The 22,926-nt window shown below is 45.1% G+C and overlaps 2 protein-coding genes across 2 annotated transcripts in view; one reads left to right on the forward strand and one right to left on the reverse strand.

The window, feature by feature from the left end:
• The window catches only part of RPL3P (ribosomal protein L3 plastid), a 59,433-nt gene that overhangs the window by 7,915 nt on the left and 28,592 nt on the right, over window positions 1-22,926 (reverse strand). The window lies entirely within an intron of this gene.
• On the forward strand, window positions 3,573-6,350 carry LOC147893464 (uncharacterized). Its single transcript, XM_087385630.1, has 4 exons — window positions 3,573-4,936; window positions 5,048-5,390; window positions 5,554-5,715; window positions 5,871-6,350. The coding sequence occupies exons 1-4, from the start codon at window positions 3,708-3,710 to the stop codon at window positions 6,348-6,350; spliced, it is 2,214 nt and encodes a 737-aa protein (XP_087241756.1). The 5' UTR covers window positions 3,573-3,707.

The following is a 22,926-nucleotide window of genomic DNA, read 5'->3' on the forward strand; positions in this document are numbered from 1 at the left end:
CTTTATTCAGTGGACAATCCTTCCACTGATGTCGCTGAAGGCAGCCGAAGCACAATCCTTCTTTTCTAGCTTTCTCTTTTTGTTCAGGGGTCAACGAGGACTTTGACCAAGCCCGGGCTGCCATTGGAGTTATTTTCCTTTTCACCCCAACGGTGGTACTTGTTTTTACTGGTCCCTCAACCGGCTTCACCTGCTTGGTTTAGCCACTTGGCTGCGAGACACTTGTCTTTGAAACCCATTTCCTCTCAAATCCCCCTTTCCTCGGGTGCTCATACTGAGTCCCTGCCTGCACAAATCCACCAGATCTGCCTCTGGCATCCTCATAGTTCAAGGCTACTGCTATAGATTCATCTAGTGTAGTCACATATTTAGCCCGAACTTCCATTTTGATCTTGTCGTTCAGTCCATAGATATAGTCTTTTAACTGAACCGACATAGGGAGAGGGTCTGTTATTTTCATGACACATTCCCTGAATTTGTCAGTGTACTCTGCCACTGACAAGCTCCTCTGACGAAGATTTCTATAAGCATCCCAAGCTCGGGATTCTTCATCAGGTGGGAGAAAGTGTTTCTTGAATTCAGTTTTGAACCCTTCCCAGGTGGTTGGAGCAACTTGATCCTTCTGTTGCTTTATCCACCATCTGTCCGCTGCCTCAATAAACAGGTGTGTGGCCTCGCGGATTTTCTTTAGATCGGATCTAATCTCACAAATGGCGAAGGCTTCTTCCCACTTGTGCAACCAAACCTCGATCACATCAGAGCTGCGCTCGGTCATCCGACCAGCGTACTTCTCCGGTCTATAATTAGCGATATTAGACACTTTGACCCTTGCGCGCTCTAAGGAATGTACACTGGGCTCTGGCTCTGCTGGAGCTTTGCCCTTATCAATCCTAGACGGTCTAGCCGACAAGGCTTGCACCATCTCCCTGATCTCATTTTGACCAGCATTCACTTGAAGCTGCTGGTTCATAATCTGCTGTAAAGCATCCTCTAATATCGAAATCCTACCAATCAAAGTAGGTGCTGCCTGATGTGACATCTGTTGTGTAGACTGTACTCTAGACTCGCTAGGATTTACCCTAGAACTCTGCCCTTCTGCCTCCATTTTGTTGAAAAGGATTTTTTTTTTTTCTTTTCTTTTCTTTTCTTGCGCGGAAACTCCAAAAGTACGGCACTTCAAAATCCCTTTCTGTACCGGAACAACTACTGCAGACTGAAAACTTGAAATATATATAATAAAGGGAAAGAGATGCCCCCTGGATATCCTCGAAGCTCGCAAAATGACTCTGCCTTATTAGATACACGGGTTGCAATCTTCACAAACTGAACGCCTTCAGAATTCCCAGTCCAAGTGCTGGCGACAGCCCCTTTGAAGCATTTTCATTACCAAGTGTCTTTTCTGTGGATATATCTTTCTTTGCAGATTGCTGCCGCTTCTGCTTTGGTATGGAAGTTCTTGTTGGAGTTTCTTCAGTCTTCCGTGCTGAATCTATACCTTTACCCCTTTGACCAAGAGCGATAAGGCTTTGCCAATATTCTGCACTCTTAACCCCAACATGAATCCGCTTCTTTAGTTGACCCAACGACCCCTTTCCGAAATGTGTCGACGTCCGCTTGAAACTAACGAAGTCACCCGTCACCACCTACCGTCCGTCGACGTAGCTCCTTCATAGACCACGGTGACCTTTGATTTCGATGCTCAGTTATGCGCGTCGCTCGCTCTTCCACGACCCATGTCTGCCTACTGATAACCAGCCATATTCCAAAGCGGAACAAACAGGGTCAGTACGTGACGGTCTTCACCAAACTTAAGCGTCACGATACCAAATTGTCACCACCCTTCGTCGTTCCCAATACTGATCTCGCTTAATTCTCTACTGCCGTCCCAGGATCGTCACTAACTGCGCTCTGATACCAAAATGTAACACCCTTCTCTTGGCTCTTCTCCTACGTTAGTACAATCACGGGCGATGGCACTCCAATTTTCCTCCCAGCCAATTCTCAGGGACTTGATGCGCGATCATTCATAATATCCATCGTTAATTCCTTCATCCTTATCCCTGAGACCCACAATTCCCTAGATAGTTCCTGGCCACATGTCTTCATTTTAGGCCCTTACTTAGATGCATCCTTTTTCACCCCTCTCTTGGAGTTCCTTTAAAAACAATTGCCCCTTGGCAATTTGCACATTTAGATTGTCATCCTGCTTCAACATGTATCCACTTGCTTGGTACTATTTCTTTTTGTTTTTCAATAGTATGCTTATTAAGAAATGAAATGTTTTCCTTCTGTTCAGTTACGGACAATGGGGACTAGGTCTAGCATTTGAGGGTGGACCCCCTTGCTTGGGGTTATGGGCATTAGTGACCCACAAGAGTGATGGCCTCTCTTTGAGAGGTACATCTAGAAACCACACCCCACCTGAGTACCCAAACATGGGACCAATCAAATGCACAGATTGCATACCGACCTAGGAACCATTCAAGAGAATGTTCCCTGAGCTTTGGGCATGGTTGTTAAGACACTCGTGTCTTATGGTAAGACACTTAAGACACTTAAGACACGTGTCTTACCTTAAGACACGTTTAGACACGCTCTAAATTTTTTTTATAAAATTAAAAAAACCCTACGTTTTGGACAATGGAACCTTAGACTTTGCATTTTCGTTTCGCCGTACAAGCCGTCCGGTTCCGTACGCTGTTTCGCCTCTCCCGCACAACTGCTGACGATTTGCCGTACAAACTTCACGTACGTACCGTACGGACTCGAGTCTCGACGTACACACGTGACACCCCGTACAAATCCGCCGTACATCGTACGGATCCGCCGTACACTGTACGGATTTACTGTAGTCTGTACGTTACCTTCTGCACCTGCTGGTTTGGGTGACGACCATCGACGTTGGAGGCTGGAGCTCAGCCTGCCTTCAGGTTCACATTGTACACACTGCATCGTTTGCTTCAGCCTTCTTTTAGCTTGTTATATAGTGCTGGCTCCACTCTGCATCTTGCTTTCTCCTTTCCCAAAAAATTGGGCCAATTATGGGCTGATTCTTGAAATCCCTAAGAAAGTTGGCCCTCTTCTGGGTTTGTTTCATATAAGAGCCTGCTAGAATAACAGTAAATTTAAAGGGGGCAAAGTATGGGCTGAAAGCCCTAATTAATTTGGCCTCCTTAGGGCTGCATAGATGATAGCACCTTATGCATTAGACTTGTCACTGCTTAATGCTTGAGCCTTCAAGCTTCTATTGCAGCTTGCTTCAAGCTTGGCATGTGCATTTCTCAACACAATTAGTCTATAGATTGCAGTTCACTTGCTTGTTCTACTTCTCCCAAAATTTATATTGAATTATGCTCGTGTGCATGCCAACATGACAGGTCGCAGGTCATAGCAGCAGAGAATTACAGCATAGCAACAGAGAATTACAGCATAGCAGGCTGCAGCAGAGATTTACCATGCCTAAACCTCCAAATCCACTTTGGGGGATCCATACCACTATGATTAACCCCGCTGTGGCAACGGGGTCAGGAAACAAAGAGTGGAAATGCAATTATTGTGGTGAGCCTTTTGTGAGCTCAGCGACACGTCTTATTCTCCATGTGTCTGGACTTGGTGGTAGGGGAATTGGTGGATGTACTTCTGTTCCTTTTGAGATTGCGCAGAAAGTTATCAGAGATCATCCAAAACTTTGTGGTGGACCTAGTACCATGCCTGCTGCCTTGCAAGATGAGGATTTGTTGGGGCCTGAGTCTCACACTATCAACCTTGATGATGCTATGGATAGTGACTCTAGTGCTATTGGTTCCTCTCATGCAAAGAAGAGGGCCAGGAAAGAGGGCATTGCTTTTGCTACATCCTCACAACCATCCACCACTATGGCTACTTCGAAAAAGCACCAGGGGACTTTATCAGGTGCATTGTCCACACAGTCTTGGCAAAAAGAGCGGCAGCGTTTGGCAGATATTGAAATTGGGAGGACTGTGATTGAATGCAATTTTGCTTTCAATGTCCTACAAACACCACAGTGGAAGAGGATGATCAAGGCAGTGGCAGCTGTGGGAGCTACAGATACATGGACAGGTGTGACATATGGTGCGATGAGGACATCTGTGTTGGAGGAGGAGATAGGCAGAATTAACAAAGCTCTTGATCCTATCAAGGAGGGATGGAAGAAATTTGGTTGTAGCATTCTGTCTGATGGTTGGAGTGATGTTAGGAGGAGGGGCATCATTAATATATTGGTATCCTCATGCCTTGGTACGTACTTTTTGAAAGCTGTTGATACAGGTCGAGGAGGTGCTAGCACTACAGGTGAAGTCATTTTTCAGCATATCCGAGCAGCTATCATTGAGATAGGGCCTGAGAATGTGGTCCAAGTTGTTACAGACAATGCAAGTAATTGTGTGAGGATGGGAGAGCTTGTGGAGGCAGAGTTTCCTTCCATTGTATGGACTCCTTGTGCTTCACATTGCCTAGACCTTCTCATGGAGGACATCGGTCGGCTCCCTTGGATTGCTAGTGTGATGCAGACTGCTAGTACCATTGCAGCCTTCTTTAAGAAGAAGCCCAAGGCCTTGGCCATATTCAGGGAGCATAGCAACTTGGAAATTGTCCGGCCATCGAAGACACGCTTTGCATACATGCACATTGTTTTGGAGCGCCTTCTTGCAGTGCATGCAGCTCTTCGACACACAGTGGTGTCTCGGATGTGGTTAGAGTGGCCTGACTCTACCAGGGCAGAGAGCATGACAGTACAGAGGATGTGCTTGGATCACTCACTTTGGACTGACATGGAGTCCATAGTGAAAGCTCTCCATCCTTTATTCGCTGTCTTGCGGGTGACTGATATGGAGGGAAGTACTCTTGGCTTGGTCCATCATTTCATGGAGCAGTTGCGTGTTTCGCTGAGTACATGTAGCTCCCTCGCACCTGAGAGGTAAGGTTGGTCTATGTCCATTATATTAATAAGTAATGAATCATCACTTATCATAAATCCATTATCAGTGACAAGTGTTTATTATAATTTACAAATTATGTTGATATGTAGATTGGAAGAAATAAGGTCTCTAGTGGATACGAGATGGCAGTTCATGTGTAGGCCCATCCATGGACTTGCAACACTTTTGCATCCACTGTTTAAGTCAGCTGATTTATTCAATAAGCCAGAGTTATTGGCGGATAGAGATGCCTACATAGGGAGGGTTTTTTCAGAGGATGAGCAATTGGAGCTGGACTTGGAGCTTTCTCAGTATCAGAATAGTGTGGGTGCTTCCTTCTCTAGACCCACGTCTAGAAGGAAAGAGATTTGTGTGAAGCCAATTGAGTGGTGGGAGACATATGGCTACTCCACTCCTCGAGTGCGGAAGTTGGCTCTCCGGATTTTATCTCAGGTGAGAGCTGAGACATATATCTTTGAAGTTTGGCATTTGCTATTCCTGGTTAGGTAAAGTTTAAACTGTAAATGTAGATGATGAGTGATCTTGATTCTCACTCCTTTAATCTCGATTTGTAAATACTAAATGCCAATCGGGATTTGGAACCAAATGGCAAAAGGAATGTGCAGCAGGAGCATGCGAGAGGAACTGGAGCTCCTACTCTTTGATCCATACGAAAATAAGGAACAAGTTAAGCACAAGGCAACTCGAGCGCTTAGTATACTGCCGTGCAAACTTGAGGCTTATAAGAAAGCTTAAAAACTTGGCAGGTCCAATGCAGGTAACATTGGTAGCTACTAGCTTGAGTCTATTGTAACATGTTCACAGTTCTATCATCTATGATTTCGATTTTAAATATATCTAGGAAATTGAAATCATAACAATGAACATTGAACATAATAACATATGCTTCATTGCTTCTAAATGTTGTTGCAGGTGGATCCTACAACCATTGACATAACCGAGTTGCCTACTTATGCTAGAGTTGAAGCTGATGAGGAGGAGATATATGCACAGCTACATAGAGAGCTAGAGACCATAGATAGACGAGTCACTCGTTCACGTCGTAGATCAGCAGCATCAGCCATTGCTATTCCAGCACAGAGGGACACATCAGAGGGCAGGGGTAGAGGCAGAGGCAGAGTCAGAGGCAGGAGTGGTGGAAGAGGAGCACGAGGTCGTGGTTGTGCCATCCGACGTGGCCATGGGAGAGCCGTGGCTATGGCCAGTACCTCGTCAGATACACCTATGCGGTCTGCCTTGGACGAGGAGGAGGGGGAGGATGAGGAGGAGGAGGAGGAGGATGAGGTGCCCGAGGAGCCACAGTATGATAGTGAGGGTAACACTATCACTGATGGTGACTTTGGATCCAGCAGTGGCACTGACCTAGCAGATTCAGAGTCCAGACTAGGATGAGTCTTGAGAGACTTGACTCTTGACTCAGATTCAGACTAGGATGAGTCTTGAGATTCAAAAGTTTTCCATTCAGTTATATGTATGAGGATTCAGATTTCATTCAAATTTCATGTGGCATTGGCCGAGTTATTTATGACATATGTTTAAACTTTATTGAAGACTATGATGATTGACTCTTAACTACATTGTACTTCTAAAATGTTAAAACTTAAAACTAGCAGCTAGTCATGCAGCATGCTACATTGCTACCAAGTTGTACTTATACATACTTATATTTTTAAATTTAATATTTATTTAATATTATTATAACTGGAAAACGTGTCTTACGTGTCTTATCTTTAAGACACTTTAGACACTCGTGTCTAAAGCGTGTCTAACGTGTCGTGTCTTAACGTGTCTTACAACTATGGCTTTGGGTGTGGGCCTGGCAGCATGCCAAGAGTAATGGAGATACAAGATAAGACGACAAACAAATGAGCTCAGTATGGCTCAGTTATGACCTTAGAGTACGTCAATAGATAGTCTAAGCTGTTAAGAACCCGTGGGTGCGATCAGAATTAAATTTTGACAACTTTGAAATTTTAGGGTTTTTGGGAGTGACGTGGCAGCTGACACGTGGCAGACTGCCACATGGAATCTGAGCTGGCAGGTCAGTCCACCTGTCCACACATGTGGCAGCATGCATGGCAAGTGGCAGGGCATGCAGGCCAAGTGTTTGGCCCCAAATCTGGTAGATCTAGGGCAAGTGGTGGGCTGTCCTCTTTGGGACTGCAGCCCACCAAAAATCTGGGACAAGTGTCCACCTTCCACTCTAGGTCTAGGGGGGAGCTGAGCCTATAAAAGAAGGCCTCTCCCCTTCATTCCTCACATGAAAATTTCGTCACTTTTCTTCTCCCTCCTTTTGGATGATGCAGCAGAACCTCTCCAGCTCCTTGGGTGCAGCCAGCTTCTCCCCAGGCCATTCTCTCACCTCAGCAGCACTTTCTCTCTCTACAACAGCACATTCTCTCTCTACAGTTCCAGCCCCTCCTCTCCAGAAATCTGCCCCCTCTCAGCTCTTCTGGAACAGCAGCAGCATCCTCTCTCCTTCACCTAGCCTGGAGCAGCCACAGCCCCTTTCTCTCTCCTGCTGCAGTCTTTCTCTCTCTTCTGCAGAATTTCTCTCTCTACTGTTCCAGCCCATTTCCCTTGCAGAAATCTGCCTTTCTGTGCACCTCTGGAATAGCAGCAGCTCCTCTCTTACATCTCCTCCCTTGGGATCAGCATTGGCACTCTCTCTCTACAGCTATCACTCCATAAAAGCTTTCTCTCTCTAGCCTACAGGCTGTTTTTCTAAGCTGTTCTCATTCCAGCCCCATTTTCCACACTCCCCTCACCCAAGGTAGCTTCAGAGGCATCAAGGACTTCATCTACAAAAGGGTCAAGTCACGAAGGGAGCCTGTATTGTCAAGTTTATCTCATTTACAGCACTATTTCATGTTGTTTCTACTATCTTTCTAGAAACTAGTGTTTGTCTCTAATGTTAGATGTAAGTGGTGATTGTTGCAGGCTTCTTCCTTGTGGATTGGGCAAGCCAAGAGCTGAAACCTGAGCTTGGAGTCCTCCTTTTTGTTGTCTACCTTGTACATATGCTTTTGAGTCTTGTATCTAGGTCCTAGGTTTTCACTGAGCTCATCAGTTTGGAAGGTGCATTGCACCTTGGTCTTGTATCTCCATTTTCAAGAATAAAGTGAGCCTGGATAAGGGGGGGGGCCCGTCTTGGCCCCTCAATCATATTGCATTCTCCAATGATATCACTTTGTGTTTAAGCTGTATAAGTCTTAATTCCAGCTTAATTGCAAACTCTTAAGTTCAAGTATATGCGTTTGGCAACTCGCAATCATCTCATTCAAATGCCTCTGCAAAATCCGTTGTTTGAATTGATAGAAAGCACCGAGTAGTTTACATTGGTATCAGAGCTTAGGCAGTGGTCCTGTACTCTGTGCTTTCTCTTGTTGAGTCTCTCCTTCATTGAGTTATCTTGTCATCATGGCAGCCAATGGACCTGACCCTCCTCCTAACCTGCATGAGTTGAGTGCTCTCTTGGCAAACATTGCTCAACAGGTTCAAGTGCTGGAAAGCAGCCAAGCAGGAACTCATGACATAGGGCCCCAATCCCAAGGAAGAGGCCGTGCGGACAACACCAACTCCAACAAGGAGGGAAGATCATCCTCTTCTTCCCCTCCTCGAGGTAGACGGCGTCATCGGAGTCCATCTCCTTCGAGACGTCCACGGAGACGAAGGTATGCAAAGCATAAGGTACCTCTTGGAGATAAGCTCTTCAAGTTTACCAAGTACAAGGGAGAGGACAAGCCCGAGGTCTTGCTGGCCTGGATCCGAGACCTCGAGTATTTCTTTGAGGGGGACGAGTACGAAGACAAGGCGAAGATCTGGTTTGCCGTCTTGCACATGCAAGACCGTGCTTCACTCTGGTGGGCAGCTATGGTCAACACTGGACAGCAAGCCCACACCTGGAAGCACTTCAAGAAGAACTTGATGAGGCACTTCCTGCCTAAGGAGTTTAAGAGAGATACAATGGTGCAGTGGGACATCCTCCGCCAACGCCAAGAAGAGAAAGTCAGTGAGTATGTTGATCGTTTTTGGGATACTTTGTTAAAAGTTCAAGCATTCAGTAGGAAGGATAAAAAAGAGCAGCAAAGGAAGTTCTTTGCTGGCCTACGGTATATCGTTCAGCATGAGGTGGACATTGCCACTCCTACTTCTCTCGAAGACACCATCAACATCGCCTTGAAGGTGGAGAAGAAACAATCTTTTTCCAACAAGCGGAATGGGAGCAACAACAAGCGAAAGTCCCAGGGAACCTCTTCCAAGGAACAAAAGGATAAGGAGACAGCAAAGGACGCACCAAAAGAGCAAAAGTCAGCCAGCCAGCCTCCTACGAAGAAAGCAGCCCGCACTTTCAGCTCATTGTCTCCACAACAGAAGCAAAAGTATTACTCCGAAGGGCGGTGTTTCAAGTGTGGCGATCGAGGCCACAACTTCTACGAATGCCCTCAAGCTGCCAAAAACAACAGCAACAAAGAAGCAGCCCTCAAAAAGCCAGTTTTGGTAGTCAACAAGGTGGAAGCACCTCCGGAAAAGGGAGCTGTAAACGACACCCATAGTTTGTTGAAAACATGGGGTCAGGTAAAGGATCAATCCGCTTTGTTTTTGTTCGATAGTGGAGCTACTCACAACTTTATTTCTCATGAGATGGCACAGAACTTGGGGATAGCCCCAGAGGATAAAGGAGAAGCCTTGGAGGCAACTGCAGCCTTCAAGAACCAAGAAGAGAAGGTGTACCCCATCATCGGCAAGCTTCGGGTACACATCCAAGGGTACTTGGATCATCTACCCTTCATGGTGGCACCACTTCAAGGATCAGATGTAATTCTCGGCATGCCCTGGCATAAGCAAGTCAACCCCCGAATCGATTATGTGAAGAATATTCTAACCCTCCAACATAAGGGTAGAGATGTGAGCATTACAGCGGGAGTTTCAGGAAACACCATTCCTATGGTAAGTCATGCACGATCTCCCAATTTGCTTAAGAAAGGAGTATGTTCTTTTCTAGTGTTTGTACGCGATAAGCAACCAAGTGAAGAAAAGTCAGATCCTCTCACAAAAGAAAGATTAGATTTCCTTCAGGAATTCTCTAGTTGCTTCTCTCAGGAACTTCCTAGTCACCTCCCTCCTGAGAGACCAGAGGATCACAAAATTGACTTAGTTCCAAGGTCTTCACCTCCAAATAGACCCCCATATAGAGTTAGTCAAACTCAACAAGATGAAATCTTCAAGCAAGTCCAAGAACTCTTGGACAAGGGATTGATCCAACCCAGTAGTTCTTCTTTTTGCTCTCCTGTCTTACTAGTCCAAAAGAAGGATAAAACCTTCAGGATGTGCATAGACTATAGAGCCTTAAACAAACAGACGGTTAAGAATCGTTTCCCAATTCCTCGTATAGACGATATCTTTGATCGTTTAGGAGGATTTGAAATTTTCAGCCGTATAGATCTTAAGAGTGGCTACCATCAGGTACGAGTTGTACCTGAGGACATTCATAAAACAGCCTTCCGAACCACATTTGGGCTGTATGAATATATGGTAATGCCATTTGGCCTTACTAATGCCCCAGCCACGTTCAATCGACTGATGGAACGGTTGTTCAGGAACTATAGACAGTTCACTGCCGTCTTCTTTGATGACATCCTCATTTTCAGCAAGAATGAGGAAGAGCATAAGGAACATCTAAAGATTGTATTTCAAATCTTAGCTGAAAATGCTCTTTACATCAATGAGAAGAAAAGTGAGTTCTTTCTTCCTGAGATTCACTATCTTGGTCACATTATCTCACGAGAAGGTGTCCGTATGGACCCAGCCAAGATACAGACAATTGTAGAGTGGCCTGACTTGAAGAATGCCCATGAGGTAAGGTCTTTTCTAGGCCTATGCTCATATTACCAAAGGTTTATTTGGCATTTTGCTGAACTTGCAGCCCCTCTACATGATCTCACTAAGAAAAATCTAAAGTTCAGATGGACCCAAAAAGAAAAGGACTCTTTTAATGCTCTAAAGCATGCCCTGACTACAGCTCCTGTACTGATCATTCCTGACTTAAGGAAACCATTCCTAGTAGCAGCTGATGCCAGTGGCGATTGCCTTGGGGCTTCTCTTACCCAGGATGGTCATGCTGTGGCCTTTGAAAGCCGACGACTAAGAGATGCTGAACTTCATTATGATATCTATGAAAAAGAACTCTTAGCTGTAATTCATGCTCTCAAACTTTGGAAACATTATCTTTTAGGGATAGATTTTCTTGTAAAAACTGATCATGAAAGTCTTAAATATTTTCTAACTCAACCTCTGATCAGAGAGAGACATATGAAATGGTCTACCTTTCTGCAATCATTTCATTTTCAGATACAATATACTCCTGGAAAAGAGAATGTAGTGGCTGATGCCCTTTCTCGTAGACCACGGCTTCACCATATTTCGGTTCCCTATCATGATGAGCTAACAGCCCTCAAAGAATTCTATGAGGGAGATGCTGATTTTGCTCAGCCATGGGCATATTTGAAAGATGGAGGCACCCATCATGCCTACCACATCAGCGATGGCTATTTATTCATGGAGAACAAACTATGTATCACAAAGCAGCTTAGATCTAAAGTGATGGAGGAAAGCCATAACCCACCCTATGCTGGTCATAGGGGTATTGTGGCCACCTTTTCAGCCATGGATAAATTTTTCTACTGGCCTAACATGAAAAAGGACACTGCTGCCCACATTTTAGCTTGTCTCGCATGTCAAAAAGCTAAGTATGAGAGAGGAAAACCCAAGGGTTTACTTCAGCCCCTACCCATTCCTGAGAGACCATGGGAACACATCACCATGGACTTCATTACAGGAATTCCCAGGACCAATCAAAATCATGACATGATTTGGGTGATAGTAGATCGATTCAGCAAGCAAGCCCACTTCATTCCTTGCAGAAAGAATCTCAAGGCACCTGAAGCTGCCCATTTATTTATTAGACACATCTTTAGACACCACGGCATGCCCAAGTCTATAGTATCAGATAGAGACTCAAAGTTCACTAGTAACTTCTGGCAAGCTTTGTTTGAGAACCTTGGAACTCTTCTAAGTTTCTCCTCAGCTTTTCATCCTCAAACGGATGGCCAAACTGAAGTTACGAATACTACACTCTTGGATTTGCTGAAATTTTATGTGCATGACCAGCAAACCTTTTGGGAGAAATTCCTTCCTCTTGTGGAGTTTGCTTATAACAACACAATTCATTCCTCCACTGGAAAAGCTCCTTTCGAAATTGTATATGGTAGATCTTTACCAACTCCACTCATGCAAACAAAAGAGAAAATCTTTGCCGCTGATCAATTCGTGGAGGATTATGACTCTGCTTATGCCACGGTTCGAGCAGCCATTCAAAAGGCACAGGCGAAACAAAGAGCAACTGCAAATAAAAGACGGAGGGCGTTTGCAGTGAAAGAAGGCCAATGGGTCTTATTGAAATTTGAGAAAGCCCGGTTAAAAACCAAAGTGGGCAAAAAGCGCATCTACTTCAAGCTATCCTTTCGATATTATGGTCCTTTTCAGGTGTTGCAGGTAATAAATGATGTCTCGGTCCGATTGAGACTTCCAGAGCATTGGAAGATCCACAATGTCTTCCACGTAAGCTTGGTGAAACCCTTCATTGGGGAACACCTCAAGAGCCCACACTGGACGATGCACCTGAAGTAGAGGACACTGAGATCTTGTTGATCCCAGAACAAATTATTTTGCATAACTTCACTACGGGACGTCGAGACACGACTCGCAAAATGTACCTTTTGAAGTTCAGAGGGCTCCCATCCACCGATGCCCAATGGGTGGACAGAGCTACATTTCAGGAGTGTCCTGAAATCCTGGATGCTTATGAGGAAGCATTTCAGTTGCGGACAACCGAATGAAAGACGGAGGGAATGTCATCCTGCTTCAACATGTATCCACTTGCTTGGTACTATTTCTTTTTGTTTTTCAATAGTATGCTTATTAAGAAATGAAATGTTTTCCTTCTGTTCAGTTACGGACAATGGGGACTAGGTCTAGCATTTGAGGGTGGACCCCCTTGCTTGGGGTTATGGGCATTAGTGACCCACAAGAGTGATGGCCTCTCTTTGAGAGGTACATCTAGAAACCACACCCCACCTGAGTACCCAAACATGGGACCAATCAAATGCACAGATTGCATACCGACCTAGGAACCATTCAAGAGAATGTTCCCTGAGCTTTGGGTGTGGGCCTGGCAGCATGCCAAGAGTAATGGAGATACAAGATAAGACGACAAACAAATGAGCTCAGTATGGCTCAGTTATGACCTTAGAGTACGTCAATAGATAGTCTAAGCTGTTAGGAACCCGTGGGTGCGATCATAATTAAATTCTGACAACTTTGAAATTTTAGGGTTTTTGGGAGTGACGTGGCAGCTGACACGTGGCAGACTGCCACATGGAATCTGAGCTGGCAGGTCAGTCCACCTGTCCCACACATGTGGCAGCATGCATGGCAAGTGGCAGGGCATGCAGGCCAAGTGTTTGGCCCCAAATCTGGTAGATCTAGGGCAAGTGGTGGGCTGTCCTCTTTGGGACTGCAGCCCACCAAAAATCTGGGACAAGTGTCCACCTTCCACTCTAGGTCTAGGGGGGGGCTGAGCCTATAAAAGAAGGCCTCTCCCCTTCATTCCTCACATGAAAATTTCGTCACTTTTCTTCTCCCTCCTTTTGGATGATGCAGCAGAACCTCTCCAGCTCCTTGGGTGCAGCCAGCTTCTCCCCAGGCCATTCTCTCACCTCAGCAGCACTTTCTCTCTCTACAACAGCACATTCTCTCTCTACAGTTCCAGCCCCTCCTCTCCAGAAATCTGCCCCCTCTCAGCTCTTCTGGAACAGCAGCAGCATCCTCTCTCCTTCACCTAGCCTGGAGCAGCCACAGCCCCTTTCTCTCTCCTGCTGCAGTCTTTCTCTCTCTTCTGCAGAATTTCTCTCTCTACTGTTCCAGCCCATTTCCCTTGCAGAAATCTGCCTTTCTGTGCACCTCTGGAACAGCAGCAGCTCCTCTCTTACATCTCCTCCCTTGGGATCAGCATTGGCACTCTCTCTCTACAGCTATCACTCCATAAAAGCTTTCTCTCTCTAGCCTACAGGCTGTTTTTCTAAGCTGTTCTCATTCCAGCCCCATTTTCCACACTCCCCTCACCCAAGGTAGCTTCAGAGGCATCAAGGACTTCATCTACAAAAGGGTCAAGTCACGAAGGGAGCCTGTATTGTCAAGTTTATCTCATTTACAGCACTATTTCATGTTGTTTCTACTATCTTTCTAGAAACTAGTGTTTGTCTCTAATGTTAGATGTAAGTGGTGATTGTTGCAGGCTTCTTCCTTGTGGATTGGGCAAGCCAAGAGCTGAAACCTGAGCTTGGAGTCCTCCTTTTTGTTGTCTACCTTGTGCATATGCTTTTGAGTCTTGTATCTAGGTCCTAGGTTTTCACTGAGCTCATCAGTTTGGAAGGTGCATTGCACCTTGGTCTTGTATCTCCATTTTCAAGAATAAAGTGAGCCTGGATAAGGGGGGGGGCCCGTCTTGGCCCCTCAATCATATTGCATTCTCCAATGATATCACTTTGTGTTTAAGCTGTATAAGTCTTAATTCCAGCTTAATTGCAAACTCTTAAGTTCAAGTATATGCGTTTGGCAACTCGCAATCATCTCATTCAAATGCCTCTGCAAAATCCGTTGTTTGAATTGATAGAAAGCACCGAGTAGTTTACATAGATGCACCTAGGCCCTAGCCCTATTAGAACTACCTAGTCAATGCCATTACGCCCTCACCTAGGACCTTGGCAGTTACTTCTCTTGACCATTTAATTACGCACATTAACTATTACAAAAGTTGGTCATCTAAGAGAAAATGCCCACCGATCTATCCGAGGTCATGCTATCTCGGCTAGAGCATAACATATTGGGGGTATATACCTAGATGAATCCAGGAACATTCCCAAACTCATCCTCTAAAAACACAACATAGTGCAGTTTCAATCTCACGAGAGTCACTCATAAGATTGAAAACCATAAACTCCATCACGCATAGCAAGGACTAACTACTATGACATCCCCACTGACATCATCAGCGCCCAACAGTGAGTGTAGGCCATAGTATAAAAGTATGCTCTCACACATACAAATCCACACACCCACACATACTTGAGCATCCATTTATACAAAGTCTTCGTACTGAGTTTCTGTCAGCACTCCGGAGGTGAAGGGCAAACTCAGCCATGACGAAGGCTAGCACTAAAGGAGAAGGCTAATCAAAATGTAGTCCAAATCTCTTCATTCAAGCTACAACTGCTTGTGAAGTCTAAACGATTTCATTTTAGTCTCTCCCAAACGAGCATCTAAATCTAAATCTAGCTGATAGGGCAACGCACCATTTAAGATAGAAAGAATTATTGCAATACCAACAGGCCACAACTTGGACGAAAACTTCACAAGGTGAAATTTGCATGTCCGCTAATACGGCAGAAGCATATACCTAGATGAATCTAGGAACATTCCTAAACTCATCCTCTAAAAACACAACATAGTGCAGTTTCAATCTCACAAGAGTCACTCATAAGATTGAAAACCATAAACTCCATCACTCATAGCAGGGACTTCACCAAGCATACTTGGAATTACCCATTGAAATCCAAGTCAGATGTCTTTGTCTGCTTTAAGCAAATTCTTTCCATGGTGGAGAATGAGAGCGAACACAAGCTTCTCACACACTACACTAACAGGGGAAGTGAGTACATTTCCCATGAGTTCGTTGAGTTTTTAGCACCTTGCGAGATCATGGATAAGTGTACTGGGCCATAGCAGAATGTTGTTGCAAGACGCAAGAATGGAACAGTGATGGAGATCACATAGCGTATGATGAAGGAAAAGTCTTTGCCCAAAAAAATCTGGTCGGACGCCGTCATGTGTGCCAAGTTTGTCTTAAACAGGTCCCCAACCAGGCCATTAGAGACTCACATACCTGGCATGAACGTTGGACTGTCGAAAACAGAAAAATATTATTGCTTCTGAAATCTGTGCTACATTGTTGCCATCATTCATGTCTGCATCAGATTTTGATGAGCCTCACACTCCCAAGCGCAGGGGTGACGGTAGTGCTGCATCATCAGGTTGTATTTCTAATAATACAAGTGGGCACAACTAAAAGGCCCATGGAGGCTCCAACTCAGCCACAAGCAGGTGCTTTACAGCCAGATATTGGATCTGACTTACAGCCTGACATGCAAGCAGTGACTGAAGAGAGGGCTATCAGACAGCAGAAAACAGCCCCTAGATGGCTGTTAGATACCGTAAAGGACAGCAAACAAGCTAAGCCTTTGTCTGGCTAGACAACGGCAGCCTCTCGTCACATGCAAGGACACTTGGTGGAAGTTGCATTCATTGATACAGCATGCGATGAAGAGCCAGTGTGCCACAAAGACGCCTTTGAGAGGAACGATTGGATTGATGCCATGAAATCTCAATAAGATTCAATACCTTAGAATGGCACTTGGAAGTGTGTGTCATTTTGCTTAAAGGGAAGCATGCTATAGGCACCAAATGGGTATACAAACTCAAAAGAAGGCTCGGAAGAGCACTCTCTATGTCTGCAAGGGTGATGCGGACTTGCTGATTCTAATTTTATATGCGGATGATATGCTCTTGACTGGACCTTCCACTAAGCATATTGCAGCCTTTAAAGCTGATTTGCAGCAGTCATTTGCTATGACAGATTTTGGCCAGCTGCACTACTATCTTGGCATTAAGATTCCTCATGTTGAAGGGGGCATTATGATGAGTCAGTCCAAGTACATTGGACAACTCTTAGGACTGCAAACCAGTTTCTGAATCTATTGAGCCTAGTTTCCATTCCTCCATGGATGATGCTGTTGAGCCCTTTGATGCCTCTCTATCAGTAGGTTGCTGGATGCCTGATATATCTATGCAGACACGGCCACATCTTCAGTATGTTGTTTCCCAGTTGAGCAGATTCATGCATAGTCCCAATACACAGCATCAGTAGGCCATGAAGACAAAACAGGGACTATATGAAAACGGTGAACTCCCTACCTGCTCCCCTCAACTGACCAGCCCATTTCGAACTAGCCCCTTCTGCCCTTCTTCTTCTCTTCTTTCCCCTCCACCTTGCTTCTTCTAGCCCACCCTAACACTTGATTGCCCCCCCTTCTTGCTTATGTCCCATTTCTTCCTCATTTTCAGCCTCTTGGTGTGCGAGTGTTTGGACAGCCCACACTGCTCTAGGACTATCCACATCGTCATCCGCCCTGGTTCAAGTCTTCTCCTCCCTCGAGCACTTCCCTCCTAAACTGCCACAAGACTGCAGCTCAAGTGTAACACCTAGCCCAACTCGAATATCCATGGGCAACCAAACTGGATTGCAGCTCGTTTTCAGGCCCATCACCACCCCCTTGTCAGCAGCCTTCCTTGCACAACCCAATTTTAGACCCGGTGGGCTACTTGGGGAGCCTATAGACAGCCATCGGGCCTTTCCTGGCAAGCCTAAAGACAGCAATGTAAGAAATCCTAGATTTACTATATTTAGAAATGTGCTAAGGAACAGAAAAGAGACTGAGATAGCAGAGAACAAGGAATAATTATATTGCTTGAATGTCTGAAGGGTAGATGTTGTGTCATCCATACAATTGGGCCTCTCTTATATAGAGAGTGAAGAGTCACACATGAAAAGGTGTGTACTCCAAAGGGTGTGTGCATGAAGAGGGGTGTACCCCTTGTGAAGGGTGTGACCCTTGATGAGAGGGTACATTACAATAGGAATGTCTCTTCAATAGAATGTCTCTTGTGAAGGGTTGTGCCTCATTAAGAAGTGTCCCGTCGAAAGGGCAAGGGTTGTGCCCCTTAGGAAGTGTCCCGTCGAAAGGGCATACCCTTCCACAAGTGTCCATTCATCAAACCATCCATAAGTCTAGAAATAGAGAAAGGAATACGTCACAGATCGTGACATCCCCTCCCACTCAAAAGAAGACCCTAGTGGAGATAATGAACTGATGTAGAAAATATCACTGTAAATTCTGAAAATACTGCTGTAAAATGTCAGGGTACTGCTGTAAGTCTTCATCAGACTGCCAAGTAGCGTCGGAGTCGTCCAGATCTCGCCAAAGAACAAGGAATTCCGTGATAAGTTGATGTCGAGTCTCTCGCTGTCGATGGTCCAGAATACGCTCAGAATAAGGAGAACATAATCGTCTTCGATTTCTGGGACATAAGCACCTGCAGGAGGAACTGCTTCATCGCCTGGAATGTACTGTGAGGGGGAAGAGAAGTGGAAGGGAGCAAGAGAGTGAGAGTGAGAGAGAGTAAGAGAGTGACACTCTAGTGCGGGTGTGAAGTGAGAGTGAGCCACACCACAAACTCACTTACGTTTTATTAGGATTAGGTTTACCCTATGACTGTCTTAAGACAGTCATAGGTGTCCTATCTTTAATTCTTTAATTAAGGGTTGGCAATGTGCCTTTACCCCCAACAACCTCCCACCTAAAGGCCAATGTGCCTAAAAGGCAGAAAAGAATAAAAAATTACAGCAATATACAGTTACTGTATACAAGACCATAAAGTAAGAATGGTCTCATCCTAATCCCATGATGTGGCAGCAATGTGCAAACCGCTCTGTAGGCAAGCTCTTAGTGAGCAAATCTGCAGGATTATCATCAGTGTGCACTTTCACAAGCTCAAGTCGCTTGTCTTCCAGTACCTCCCTGATGAAATGATATTTCACTTCTATGTGCTTGGTCTTCTGATGAAAGACCGGATTCTTTGCCAACATGATAGCACTCTGACTATCACAATGCAAAACTGGCATATCTCCTGTAATGCCCAAATCTCCCACCAGCCGAGTAAGCCATATTGCTTCCTTGCAAGCCTCAGTGGCTGCAACATATTCAGCTTCTGTGGTTGACAGTGCAACGCATTTCTGCAACCGAGACACCCATGATATAGCACCTCCTGCAAATGTGAAAATATAACCGGTAGTAGACTTCCGGTTATCTGCATTCCCTGCATAGTCTGAATCTGTAAAACCATGCACCAATGCGTCCTGCCTACCATAGCATATGCACAAGTCTTTGGTACCTTTGAGATACCTCAAGACACCTTTCACTGCTTCCCAATGCCGCTTGCCTGGATTTGCCATATACCTGCTGATGACTCCCACCGCAAAAGCAATATCCGGACGAGTGGCAACCATGGCATACATCAAAGATCCAACTGCAGATGCATACGGAACCTTGGCCATTTCAGCCTTATCATCATCTGATCTGGGGCTGTCCTTACTGCTGAGTTTTAAATGTGGAGGCAACGGGGTACTAATGGACTTCCCCCCCTCCATTTTAAACCTCTGCAGTACAGTACTTTGTCAATGTACTCTTTCTGTGACGAAAACAAAAGTCCCTTGGACCTGTCACGAGTAATACGCATGCCAAGAATATGATTTGCATCACCCAAGTCTTTCATGTCAAAAGACTTATGCAGTTGTTTCTTCAAAGCACTAATCTCATGCTGAGATTTACTGGCAATAAGCATGTCATCCACATATAGAATGAGTAGCATCAAACTGCCATCCTTTGCCCGTTTGGTGTACAAGCAATGATCGGTCTCACACCGATGATACCCTTGGGACTGCATGAAGGCATCAAACTTCTTGTACCATTCCCTTGGCGCCTGCTTGAGTCCATACAAGCTCCTCTTGAGCTTACACACAAGCTGTTCTTTCCCTTTAACAGCATATCCCTCTGGCTGACTCATATAGATCTCATCATGAAGATCTCCGTGAAGAAAAGCTGTCTTCACATCCATCTGACATAAATCCATGTCATCATGAGCAACAAGAGCTAACACTGCTCTCAAAGTAGTCATCTTGACTACAGGGGAAAAAATCTCATCAAAGTCAATGCCCTTCTCCTGCTTAAATCCCTTGGCAACCAATCTGGCCTTATACCGAGGTAAAGCATTTGAATCCACTTTGACTTTGTAAACCCACTTGCATGGCAAAACCTTTCTGCCTGCAGGTAACTGCACCAAGTCCCATGTATCATTCTGAAGTAGGGAGTCCATTTCTGACTGCATGGCTTTCTCCCACTTCTTTTTCTCTGTTCTTCCCATAGCTTCCTTGAAGCTGGAAGGCTCACCACAATCAGTCAGCATGATAAAATCAGCCACATTATTGGCTCCTGGAACAAACCTGGCAGGAGGCCGTTGTGCACGGGTGCTCCTCCTCACAAAATGTTCCGGATTAGGCTGCTGTCCAGCCTGTTCTTCATGCATGACGGGTGGCTGTACCACCATATCTGGCTGTTCTACAGCCCCATCTGTTGGCACATCCAGTGGTGCATCATTGGCAAAATTATCTGGCTGATTTTCAGCCTGTATACCCTCTTGAACAGGGTGATCTGCAGCAGGCTGCTGCTGCATATAAATAGGCATTCTTTGCTGTCCAACATCATCATAAATAACCCTCCTGTATTCCACAGGTTGCACGGGTTCCTTGTGTACACTATCTTCTTTAAAGATGACATCATTGCTGCGTATAATCTTCCGTTTAACGGGATCCCATAACCTGTACCCCATTTCACCTTCGCCACCATAACCCATAAAGATGCATCTGATAGACTTTGGATCCAGTTTGGTGCGTAGATCTTTGCGTACATGAGCAAAGCACTCGCAGCCAAATACACGTAAGTGCTTATATGAGGGAGGCTTGCCAGACCATACCTCCTCTGGCACTTTCAACTCCAAAGCCTTATTTGGTGACCTGTTAATAATGTGAACTGCTGTTTGCACGGCTTCTGCCCAAAAGCCATGGGGTAATGCAGCATAAGACAACATACATCGAACCTTCTCCTGAATAGTTCGATTCATCCGCTCACTTGCACCATTTTGAGATGCATTATGAGGGGCTGTGAGTTCCTGTTTGATGCCCTTAGCTTGGCAAAACTGCACAAAAGCATGTGACACATACTCACCCCCATTATTGGATCTGAGGCATTTCAGCCTACGACCTGTCCGATTCTCAACCTGAGCGACAAACCTCTTGAAAGCATCTAAGGCATCTCCCTTATGCTTCAAAAAATAGACCCACACCTTACGTGTGGCATCATCAATGAAAGTAATAAAATATTTTGCACCCCCTAGTGATAACTGTGGCATCTCACACAAATCAGTGTGCACTAGATCAAGTGGTGCTCTATTCTGGGGAGATCTCCTCTTATGAGGAGTCACAGAATGCTTGCCAAAAATACAATGATCACAAGTAGGCAAATCTGAAAAAGAGAGAGGCGGCAGATAACCCAAACGTGACAGTTCTTGCATTCCTTTAATAGACATGTGTCCCAACCGGCTATGCCACAATGAAACCTTTGGCAGCTCGGTTATGGCAACAACATGATTACCCACACTGGAAACATAAAGAGGGTACAAGGTATCACTCTTAAAACCCTCAGCCACTACAGTCTGGCCATCAGTAATCACCCATTTGGAATCTCCAAATGTGGTGTGGTAACCACTGTCATCTAATAAGCCAGTGCTAATCAGATTTTTCTTGATTTGCAGCACATGGCGAACACCATCAAGCATAAATGACTGTCCATCAGGAAATACTATCTGTATACTGCCAATCCCTGCAATCTGACATGCATAGTTGTTCCCAAGATGAACAACTCCATGAGTACCTGTGTAGGAAGTAAACCACTCCCTATGAGGAGTAACATGAAAAGAGGCACCTGAATCCAAGAGCCAGGTGTGCATGTCATGGCCATCAATAACCAAAGCATGTGCTATTACAGCAGAAGAGCATAAAACATCATGTATGTCACTGTCACTGTCCTCTGCTACAACATTCACTGCATCCAAGTCATCTGCCTTGGCCTTGCCTTTGCCTTTGCTTGCATTTCCTGCATCCTTTGTTTCAGCCTTCTTGGCTTTCTGATCCCGTATGAACTTGAAGCACTTTGACTTCACATGTCCCTTCTTGCCACAATAAAAGCATTCAATGTCCTTTTTGCCACGGGACTGACTGCGGGATTTGGACTTACTAGCAGATCTCCCCTTCTGCTGAGTCCTGCCTCTGTCCTGTACCTGCAAAGCATTTGAAGACTTGCTGCCCGCATTATTCTTCCTGCTCATCTCCTCCATAAGGAGAGAGCTCTCTACATCAGCATAAATAAGAGTGGCATTCGAGTTTGACAGGGTGGTCTTGAAAGTGTCCCAACTCTCAGGGAGGGTACACAGCAAGAAAGTAGCCTTGAACTCCTCATCAAGGTTCAACCCCTGTGCAATCAGCTGTGTAAAGATAGCATTGAACTCACTCAAGTGTGAGGTCATAGCTGTACCTTCCTTCATGCGAAGATCAACCAGCTTCTTCAGCCAATAAACCTTACTAGCTGAGCTCTTTTGGGCATATAATTCTTCTAGTCTTTGCCATAGACCATAAGAGGTCTTTTCAGCCTGTACATTGAACACAAGAGTGTCTGAAATAGTGAGCATGATTGCTGCCCTCGCGGACAAATCAAGCTCTTCCCAGTCATCAGCTGCCATATCAGATGGCTTGACACCCTTCACCCTTATGGGCTTAGCAATCTTCTTTAACAGAAGTACATTCAAGCACTGTTCTGCCCATAATGCATAGTTATGTGCTCCTTCCAGTTTCTTTATGTTCAGAATTGAAGAATCACCTCCTTCTGATGCCATATCAGATGAGGAAAGTACCTGACTCCCTGGAAGTGAAAAAGGCTGAATAAAGGTTCTGATTTCTCAGAAAAGGCCTGCTCTATTCTAGAGCCAGAAGCACTCTCAATGGTGCTGTTTTTTTTACTGTCAGTAAAATCTGCAGGAAAACAGTAAATGTCCCTGCAACTACTGTACCTTCTGACAAACTGTTCTGAGCTCAGAGAGGCATAAAAAACAGTAATTTCAGACT

This window comes from Dipteris shenzhenensis, chromosome 15 (assembly GCF_047967505.1).
Source record: "Dipteris shenzhenensis isolate YYH24624 ecotype China chromosome 15, Dip_SZ_1.0, whole genome shotgun sequence".
NCBI classification, from domain to species: domain Eukaryota; kingdom Viridiplantae; phylum Streptophyta; class Polypodiopsida; order Gleicheniales; family Dipteridaceae; genus Dipteris; species Dipteris shenzhenensis.